Source organism: Apostichopus japonicus, chromosome 8, assembly GCF_037975245.1.
Source record: "Apostichopus japonicus isolate 1M-3 chromosome 8, ASM3797524v1, whole genome shotgun sequence".
In the NCBI taxonomy this organism is placed as follows: Eukaryota; Metazoa; Echinodermata; class Holothuroidea; order Aspidochirotida; family Stichopodidae; genus Apostichopus; species Apostichopus japonicus.
The window spans coordinates 12504515-12515725 of record NC_092568.1 but is presented as its reverse complement, the minus strand read 5'-3'; the positions used below and the strand labels follow the sequence as shown (position 1 = coordinate 12515725).

The 11211-nt window shown below is 39.9% G+C and overlaps 1 protein-coding gene across 5 annotated transcripts in view; it reads right to left on the bottom strand.

Annotated features, from left to right (window-relative positions):
- LOC139970447 (mitogen-activated protein kinase kinase kinase kinase 3-like) overlaps nucleotides 1-11211 on the bottom strand; it is a 78273-nt gene that overhangs the window by 5861 nt on the left and 61201 nt on the right. For all 5 annotated transcript variants that reach the window (XM_071976167.1, XM_071976169.1, XM_071976171.1 and 2 more), the window contains 5 exons: nucleotides 6207-6386; nucleotides 5373-5476; nucleotides 3977-4074; nucleotides 2675-2820; nucleotides 665-828 (listed from right to left, as the gene is read on the bottom strand). In XM_071976167.1, the coding sequence (XP_071832268.1) occupies nucleotides 665-828; nucleotides 2675-2820; nucleotides 3977-4074; nucleotides 5373-5476; nucleotides 6207-6386 (692 nt within the window). The remainder of the gene's footprint in view (nucleotides 1-664; nucleotides 829-2674; nucleotides 2821-3976; nucleotides 4075-5372; nucleotides 5477-6206; nucleotides 6387-11211) is intronic.

Sequence of the window (11211 nt, the reverse complement as noted above, 5' to 3'; positions counted from 1 at the left end):
ATGAGTACTGCCATCAAACGCCCCTTTTTCTCTTAGGTTCACAGATCCAGTCACCAGTGTGCTAAGTCTGAAGCAATGACAAATGACAGCTATTCACCCATAGTTGACATTGGTCCTTAGACCCCTTTCCTTGCCCCCTTTCTGCCCCTTTCCTTGCCCCCCTTTCTTCCTCCCCCAGCTACAAGAGATAGATACTGAGATCAGATCTTCTGACAATGTCAATACAAAACCATGTTGTTGCCACCTCACTGTTTGTATACAAGGAAATAGCAAATTATTTAGGAATAAAGCTGAATTCTACCCGCCGTAAAATGGAGCAAATTCAAGTGACGTTCGCAGTCCAGGATAATGTACACTATGTAGAAAAGTTCCCATCCTCTCCCTCAACATCTCTCAAATATCTAAATACAAAAAGTCCATGATTCTTTCATTTCCTTCTGACTTCTTGAATGTCCATCTAGTTTTTTGTTGTACATTGTGACCATCGAAAAGTCACTTCCATCCAAAGTATACTTACATTATCCTCTTATGTCGGCTAGGGGTGCAGGAAGTTTTCCGAGGCCGGATATGGGGGTGAGGGAGGGAGGGTGGGTTTAAGATTGAGAAGAGGTCTTTGCACCATTATTGCTGTTTAGAAGTTTGCAAAAAACATGAAAAGACTCACCTCATTACTCCTAAAACTTCTTCCTTGCATACCATGTTTGTAGAATGCTAGCACACTATCCTGTAACACTACCAAGTTTTCCACCTGGAAATCAAAATGAAGCTCCGTTGCCAACCTCCTGCAGGGTTTAGGCCGACCGTTGAGGTTGACCACTTTTACATCACCTGGTTAAGTCGAGAAATAGAAAGATAATTTAGAGGCATGGATGACAGTCTTTATCAAAACTACAACTTGCGTGTGTAACAAGGAGGATGACCATTGTCCAGTTTTTGGAGTATGTATAAGGTTTGTATGAGGTATGTATGAGGTATGTGTGAGGAATGATTTTGAGGTATGTATGAAGTGTTTCATGGTTTTAGGCTCCACAGTATCTTAGAAATGGTTGGCAACGTTTAGACTCGAAGAGGTCCTTGCAGTACAAGTTTGCTTTGGCAGGGAGGACGATGGACTGACATTGCATAACAACTAGAGGAACAGTTTGTCATGTTTGATGTAGAAGCTCACTGATTCAAAGCTTATACAGAAAACATAGGCTAGCTTGATAATTTGCCACAGATGATGATCAGATTACGATTGACAACCAGGAATTCTTCTTAGATGTATACTTTGTAAGCATTCACTTATTTTGTTTACAGCTTTCTCTATAACTTTACACAGCAGGCATACAAATGCTGATTGTGAACTGGTATGATACTGGCGTGTGTCACAGAATGGATGAGCAACTGATGTGGGATAGACATACCCACGCCAATTAACTGACAAACAACTGATGTGGGACAGACATGTGACACACACACGCCAATTAACTGACAAACAACTGATGTGGGACAGACATGTGACTTACACACGCCAATTAACTGACAAACAACTGATGTGGGACAGACATGTGACACACACACGCCAATTAACTGACAAACAACTGATGTGGGACAGACATGTGACATACCCACGCCAATTAACTGACAAACAACTGATGTGGGACAGACATGTGACATACACACGCCAATTAACTGACAAACAACTGATGTGGGACAGACATGTGACATACCCACGCCAATTAACTGACAAACAACTGATGTGGGACAGACATGTGACATACACACGCCACTTAACTGACAAACAACTGATGTGGGACAGACATGTGACTTACACACGCCAATTAACTGACAAACAACTGATGTGGGACAGACATGTGACTTACACACGCCAATTAACTGACAAACAACTGATGTGGGACAGACATGTGACTTACACACGCCAATTAACTGACAAACAACTGATGTGGGACAGACATGTGACTTACACACGCCACTTAACTGGCAAACAACTGATGTGGGACAGACATGTGACATACACACGCCAATTAACTGACAAACAACTGATGTGGGACAGACATGTGACATACACACGCCACTTAACTGACAAACAACTGACGTGGGACAGACATGTGACATACCCACGCCAATTAACTGACAAACAACTGATGTGGGACAGACATGTGACTTACACACGCCAATTAACTGACAAACAACTGATGTGGGACAGACATGTGACTTACACACGTCACTTAACTGACAAACAACTGATGTGGGACAGACATGTGACATACACACGCCACTTAACTGACAAACAACTGATGTGGGACAGACATGTGACATACACACGCCACTTAACTGACAAACAACTGATGTGGGACAGACATGTGACTTACACACGCCACTTAACTGACAAACAACTGATGTGGGACAGACATGTGACATACACACGCCACTTAACTGACAAACAACTGATGTGGGACAGACATGTGACATACACACGCCACTTAACTGACAAACAATTGATGTGGGAGACACATGTGACATACACACGCCACTTAACTGACAAACTCACTGAATGTGTCACTGAAGCAACAGATGAGAGACTGACAAAATCATTTAGGTGGAGTGTTAAAGTGAAATGGTTTTTAGCAAATTATTTAAAAATTAATCAGAGGACAGAATAGTCACTTACTGCCGAAGCAGACCAGAACGGTATCTCTCTCCAGCTGGGAGACGGCCACCACCTCTAAGAGCTTCTCCTCTGGAGGGTGTTCAATGAACCAACTGGACGTTGAGTTGAGATTGATGAAATCAAACGATAGATGCTTCCTGTCACGCCTGACAGAGAATCAAATAATATCCCATCAGTCACAGACTGAAACTAAATCAATCCACATTGGACTTAGATGAAAGGCAAACACTGACAATTAAAAGACTTTTGGGAGTAGGACGTCAAAAATTAAACCAGTTTATGTCACAGTAACCAACCCTGCACTTTAGCGACCCAGCTACCCTAGATCTAAGTTTAGAGCTATCCACCTTCTCAGTTTGCAAAGAGCGCTAGTCAGTGTGAGCCTCTAAACTCAGTGAGAGCCTCTAAACTTGTATAATGTAGGTAAACTGTATTTGAAAGCGCAGTATTTTCTCTTTCGGCACCAATTTACATGTCATTTCCTTCTTTGTAAAGTGAACTTTGTCTACAATTCCATAGTCAGTTAACAATTTATCCTCCATAAAATAGAATAAATTTAACAGACTTTAACAGAGTAGGGTGTTCTAATGACTGTGGTTACCATAGCATTCTCATTTCTACAGTCATGCCAATACACAACAACCTAGGGGCTAGCCACTCACTGACAGCAAAGGAATCAGTGTGAAGATATCGCTACTAACTCTGTACAGCACAGAGCCTGAGGTCATTGACTCAATTCAAATACATTCCTCTACCTAAGTTTTGCTATTCTTTCCTGCTCAGTATCTTTGTCATCTGTTCTCTTTCATCTAATGTCTATTCAACCAATTTGCTTCTTTTTTTGGGGGGGCTTTGTGCATCATATCATAAATGGTTCAGCCATATTAACTGTTTCATTCAAAATCTTCTTCCAAAATTCCAAAGGGGAAAATATTAAAATTTTAGATGTGGAATGATGCTTTATGAGACATATTGAGACTATAAATTAGGTCTATATAAGAAGCTCTAAATGAAAGGTTTTGGCTAATAATTACTGTGTGAGGTTGAAAAAGGGGAGGGTACATTACATCTTTAGTTTGGTCCTCCCCTCCCCCCCCCTCAACTGACAATCAGGGGTGGGGTGCCATGCCAATGCATGTACTTAAACTACAAGCAAATCATCCCAATTTAAATGATTGACAGATGAAGACTTCACACAAGCTTCTAAATTACAACACTTTTCGGCTTTGTGACTTGGCAACATTCCTTACAATGTTCAACGGTAAAGTGTGTATTAATATTGATCATACAAATAATTCTTACCCTCTTGCAACTCCGACACAAACGATTGGTAAGTCCGCATCGGGTCGGACGAGCATCTCGAAAACTTTCAAATCAGCTGGCAATGTGCACTCAAAGACCTGTTGGGTACACGGATGGAAATAAAATGAAATCCATCAAAACATGACTAGAGACTGAGATATCAAGTAGTTGCCCCCCTCCTCCTCCCCTCCCCCTAAATACTTTAAATACAGTTGGCTTAAATACAGAACAAGAGATGTTGAAACTTTATATCACAGATAAAAACTTTAAGAGCCTGATCAAAGTAACAGTAAATATGGCACATAAAACAGAGCGGTCTGTTTGTCCAAAAATCACATCATCAAACACTATTTTATTCTTTCTTTCTTTTTCTTTTTTGAGACTATTGTATTTCTGAGTGGACTAAAAGAAAGTTTTGGGCCTCCAGACCAATGGAAAGAGTTTTAATATAGTTTCATTAGGTTAATAATATGTAAACAGAAAATCTATAGAATTCCTGCCCCATTTTTAGATGCTATTTGAACATAAATCTCAAACTGGGCAATAAATAATAATACGGAAGAAAGATAACAAAAGAAGAAACATCAAGTCAAAATTGTGAGACAAAATTTTCTTTGAGTTCTCAACGATTATTCAAAATGGTCTTCATCAAAAGAACAGGCGCTGCAAAATATAAAACCTGTACATAAATCTAAATTATCTCATCTCAGGTTGAAAGAAGACAACTCCTCTCTTGAGATTTTCTTTGGATACAGTTTTGCAATACTGCCACTCAGTAAATACAAACACACCCAAAGTATATCCATTGAAAAAAACATTTTCTTGGACTTTTTGTTTGTTAGCTTACAAGTTACATGATGGCAATGACCTTGCAAAATCACACAAAAGGACAACGGACGGTGGTACAAATTTTTCTTATAAATTCCATTCATTATCACTTCATATTTTGAATATGAATTTAGTTCAAATATATCCATGGTGGAAAACAAGGTCTATGTACTAGCTAACATCTGAGGCCTAGAGTCACTGCACATTCACTTTGTTAGCCTATACATTATGCTACCATTTGTGTTATGGCAAAACGTCAATCAAAGTTAACACAGAAACCAAAACTCTCAGTAGGAGGAAGATTTGACATCTATGAATGATGTGAAGGTTTAATTTCTAATATAATTTAATGTAAAACTCTGCCACTTTATATATTTAGCAGGACCTTGAACATCCCTACACTTCAAGATGAAGATTAGATGCCACTTAAGAGGGCAAATCAAGAGTGTGTCGACCATGAATTTTGTGATCAATCCATGAAATCTTATCGGCCAAGTTTTTTTCATCTGTGAGCTGTGATTCCAGATGGAACACAAGACGGAACACAGAAATTACAGCAGCTTCTTACCTTGACCTGTAGAAACTTGTTCATTGGTTCATACCACTGTAGTAAGACTACACCGCTGGGAACAGCTCCACACAAGTACTTATGACCATTATAAGGGTTTAAAACTGTTGTGAAAGATAAAAACAGATCAAATATAGCTGACCAAATGAGAAAATGATCTCACTATTAGAAGTTACTCACACAGGAAAGAGGAGGTTGCGGTCGGGGCAGGATGTTGAGGAGTGGAAACGAGGGGAAGGGTAGGGATGGGAACAATGGGAGAAAAAGTCCAGAGGTGGTATGGGGGAGGGGGGGAGTTGGAAAACTTGTATGACCTTGTGGGAGTTTCCTCAATATTGTTTTTATTCCATTTATAAACCCACAGTTGAGAGACAAGTAAAAAATTGTCTGATACACTGATTTTTCCACTTTCTTTTATGCTAGCTTAGTGTCTTCACAAAACTATATGCATATTGCACACACATTTATTTGATTATTGTCACTTTATTTCTATATAGGACACCTATATAACAGAGTACTGATATTACAAGGACCGCAAATCAGGAAATATGGGATATGTTTCCTAAATATCTGCAAGTGTTGTACAGCCAAAGTCTTCAAGAATATCCAAAAAATTCATTCTGCTTTTTCTTCCTTGTGCTTAGGTTTATTCTCCCCCCCTTCTCCTCTCCCCATCCCCCTCCTCCTCCCCATCCCCTCCCCATTCTTTCTTCTCTCTTCATCTGCTGTACAGGATGGACATATGCGGACAAGCTTAAGATTGCTTCATTCCAGCTCGTTTCGTTCTAATTTTCTTTTAATTGACCGGAATGGAAAGCATTCTGTGGGACTAACCTATGCAGCATCTGGTGCAACCCTTGGTGTCGGGTACTTTATGACTAAGAGCAAACTTCCTGGGGACCAGCTTGTCCGGTATCCTCTGCAGCTTCTCCCCAAACCTGCTGGGCATGTGGAACCTGTGAGGGTTCTTATCAATGATGGCCAGTAGGTTGTGCTGGTACAGGTTACTCTTGCCTGAGAATTGAATGAATGAATAGATGGAAATTTATGAGTCAAAATATGAGTCGAATAATCTACAGTTATTAAATTATTACCTCTGGAAATTAACTTAAAACAAGTGATGTTGCTCAATGCTGATGAGACGGGATCGAGTCGCCCCAAAATTAAACGACAAAAACAATTGCCAACGACCAGACCCGACAGAAACAGAAAATATGATGTGAAGTCCCTAGATGTCCATCGTAATATCCCAGAGATCGTCAAAGACCAATGATGATGACTTTTTTCTTCAAAAAACATAATTTTCTGATGAATCTAAATTCCAACAAAAAGGTTCATATTAAACATAAATAGCACACTGTAATCGATAGGAGGTGGATTCTGTTAGCTAGTCTTAACATTTACAAATGTAAGTAGTACACCAAAATAAAGAAGAACGGAACAGCGCCAAAATATGACGCAAAAAAACCAAAACAAAAACAAAAATGGCGGGTGAACATGGCTTCCTAGGATGCCAAAATATGTATCAATCTAATGTATTCAATGCCTTCCTTTACATGACATATCTTACCTATCTTCAACTTAAAAGAGTGGTGTAGCTGCTTTGACTAAAACAAAAGCATCAATAATTTGTGAAATTATAAATAAATGGATGACAGCTTCAAGCGAAGAAAAGGACCATTGTGTGCCAATGATCTTCAACTTGTCATAATGTTAAGCAGCTGTATGTGTTCCACTACATGTAACTTTTAAACATCTAACGCTTGTCTCCCAGATTTACAAATTCATTGGGCGCAGTATATAACTGCAGCAGCCTGGAGGGATCGTCTCTGGGACAGGTGATCATTCACCCAGGGGTAAAATATCGTAAGTAAAGCGCTTTGAGACCTATTGCTGGTATAAAGCGCTATATAAAAATGGAATATTATTATTATTATTAACAAATGCCATGTCTCCTATTAGAGCTACCAGGTCCTATTTCTTGCCCAGGAGATGCAAACGAGCTGTGGCTATAATGGCCCTTAATATTAAAGACTGCCCCACCTCTTATATGCAAAGTAGTAGTCTAGCCTATATATATGGTTCAACTGTTTTGAGGTACTGTAGCCATGGCTAATTGTTGATGCGTGCTTTGAAAAAGGAATCAGATTGTGGAAAGGATTTCAAAATCTAATCTGAGATTAAAGTTCACAAAATGGAAGAATTGATTTTTTAAGATTAATATTTGTATATGTATGCCAGATGCAGGGGGAAACTATCCCATTAGCAAATACCACCAGCTGTTTTGAAATGAAGATTTGCATTGCAGAATAATAAAGTCATGATTGAGCTAAATTGTGTGGGCTGATATAAATAAATTTCAAAGGATGTATATGGTGATCATGTAAATAGTCGCATAAATCTCCTCTTTCTCGGTTTCTTTCTTCCATTAAATGGATTTCATTGCGATTTGTGCATCAATTTTTCTAAATAAAACAAAGAGGAAGACATTGTGGGTGTCTGAAACATGTAAGCTTTGGTAAGCCATGTCTCAATAAGGCTGGTGTGTGACTAAATTAATAGTTGACGATGGTGTGTGGGTGGAGAAAGCTGCCATTAATCATCAATGATTGCTTCTTGTAATAACATTAGAGGTTGGCAGTCAAAGTTGAGACAAAATCAAGTCGCAATAACTGTTTTTGAATAACAATGGTGAGGTTAGTCTACCATCCAATCAGGAACTAGAAAACCATCACCACATAAAGAAGCAACTTTGTTCGTTACTCATTAAAGCCATGGTATATTTTCCACCAAATTAAATGAGAAAGATTTCATGTCTTACCTACTATGCTTTGCCACCCAAAAGTTACTACCATTTATAGTTTTAAGTTTTGCATTTTCCTTTTAAGATCTTAATCATGAGGTTCTAAGAAAGCTACTGAGAAGTGATTGTAAGGACATGAGCAATTACAGTGTGTATCACATGTAGAATCGCATCTTGACTGGCAAAAGTCATTGTAAGGGTGTGAGCAATGACAGTGTGTATCTCATGTAGGATCGCATCTTGACTGGCAGAAGTGATTGTAAGGGTGTGAACAATGACAGTGTGCATTTCATGTAGGATCGCATCTTGACTGGCAGAAGTGATTGTAAGGGTGTGAGCAATGAAAGTGTGCATTTCATGTAGGATCGCATCTTGACTGGCAGAAGTGATTGTAAGGGTGTGAGCAATGAAAGTGTGCATTTCATGTAGGATCGCATCTTGACTGGCAGAAGTGATTGTAAGGGTGTGAGCAATGATAGTGTGTATCACATGTAGGATCGCATCTTGACTGGCAGAAGTGATTGTAAGGGTGTGAGCAATGATAGTGTGTATCACATGTAGAATCGCATCTTGACTGGCAAAAGTCATTGTAAGGGTGTGAGCAATGACAGTGTGTATCACATGTAGAATCGCATCTTGACTGGCAAAAGTCATTGTAAGGGTGTGAACAATGACAGTGTATATCTCATGTAGGATCGCATCTTGACTGGCAGAAGTGATTGTAAGGGTGTGAGCAATGACAGTGTGTATTTCATGTAGGATCGCATCTTGACTGGCAGAAGTCATTGTAAGGGTGTGAGCAATGACAGTGTGCATTTCATGTAGGATCGCATCTTGACTGGCAGAAGTCATTGTAAGGGTGTGAACAATGACAGTGTGCATCTCATGTAGGATCGCATCTTGACTGGCAGAAGTCATTGTAAGGGTGTGAACAATGACAGTGTATATCTCATGTAGGATCGCATCTTGACTGGCAGAAGTCATTGTAAGGGTGTGAGCAATGACAGTGTATATCTCATGTAGGATCGCATCTTGACTGGCAGAAGTCATTGTAAGGGTGTGAGCAATGACAGTGTATATCTCATGTAGGATCGCATCTTGACTGGCAGAAGTCATTGTAAGGGTGTGAGCAATGACAGTGTATATCTCATGTAGGATCGCATCTTGACTGGCAGAAGTCATTGTAAGGGTGTGAGCAATGACAGTGTGTATTTCATGTAGGATCGCATCTTGACTGGCAGAAGTCATTGTAAGGGTGTGAGCAATGACAGTGTGTATTTCATGTAGGATCGCATCTTGACTGGCAGAAGTCATTGTAAGGGTGTGAGCAATGAAAGTGTGCATCTCATGTAGGATCGCATCTTGACTGGCAGAAGTGATTGTAAGGGTGTGAACAATGAAAGTGTGCATTTCATGTAGGATCGCATCTTGACTGGCAGAAGTGATTGTAAGGGTGTGAGCAATGACAGTGTATATCTCATGTAGGATCGCATCTTGACTGGCAGAAGTCATTGTGAGGGTGTGAGCAATGACAGTGTGTATTTCATGTAGGATCGCATCTTGACTGGCAAAAGTGATTGTAAGGGTGTGAACAATGACAGTGTGTATTTCATGTAGGATCACATCTTGACTGGCAGAAGTGATTGTAAGGGTGTGAGCAATGACAGTGTATATCTCATGTAGGATCGCATCTTGACTGGCAGAAGTCATTGTAAGGGTGTGAGCAATGACAGTGTATATCTCATGTAGGATCGCATCTTGACTGGCAGAAGTCATTGTAAGGGTGTGAGCAATGACAGTGTATATCTCATGTAGGATCGCATCTTGACTGGCAGAAGTCATTGTAAGGGTGTGAGCAATGACAGTGTGTATTTCATGTAGGATCGCATCTTGACTGGCAGAAGTCATTGTAAGGGTGTGAGCAATGACAGTGTGTATTTCATGTAGGATCGCATCTTGACTGGCAGAAGTGATTGTAAGGGTGTGAGCAATGACAGTGTGTATTTCATGTAGGATCGCATCTTGACTGGCAGAAGTCATTGTAAGGGTGTGAGCAATGACAGTGTGTATCTCATGTAGGATTGTAAGGGTGTGAGCAATGACAGTGTGTATTTCATGTAGGATCGCATCTTGACTGGCAGAAGTCATTGTAAGGGTGTGAACAATGACAGTGTGCATCTCATGTAGGATCGCATCTTGACTGGCAGAAGTGATTGTAAGGGTGTGAGCAATGACAGTGTGTATTTCATGTAGGATCGCATCTTGACTGGCAGAAGTCATTGTGAGGGTGTGAACAATGACAGTGTATATCTCATGTAGGATCGCATCTTGACTGGCAGAAGTGATTGTAAGGGTGTGAGCAATGACAGTGTGCATTTCATGTAGGATCGCATCTTGACTGGCAGAAGTGATTGTAAGGGTGTGAGCAATGACAGTGTGCATCTCATGTAGGATCGCATCTTGACTGGCAGAAGTGATTGTAAGGGTGTGAGCAATGACAGTGTGTATTTCATGTAGGATCGCATCTTGACTGGCAGAAGTCATTGTGAGGGTGTGAGCAATGACAGTGTGTATTTCATGTAGGATCGCATCTTGACTGGCAGAAGTGATTGTAAGGGTGTGAGCAATGACAGTGTGTATCTCATGTAGGATTGTAAGGGTGTGAGCAATGACAGTGTGTATTTCATGTCTTACCTACTATGCTTTGCCACCCAAAAGTTACTACCATTTATAGTATTAAGTTTTGCATTTTCCTTTTAAGATCTTAATCATGAGGTTCTAAGAAAGCTACTGAGAAGTGATTGTAAGGACATGAGGATTGCATCTTGACTGGCAGAAGTGATTGTAAATTTAATTACAAAAACATCCTCTGGTATGGAAACAAAATCTTGTTCTTGTTCTTTAGCATTAGCTCTAGCTTGTTCAATATGATACTTACCTTCTTTGAATTAAAAGTGACAGACAATAACACCAAATAAAAAAATGTACACAGTCCCACCACCAATATTTGTAACCTACTGTGAAAATTCACCTTAT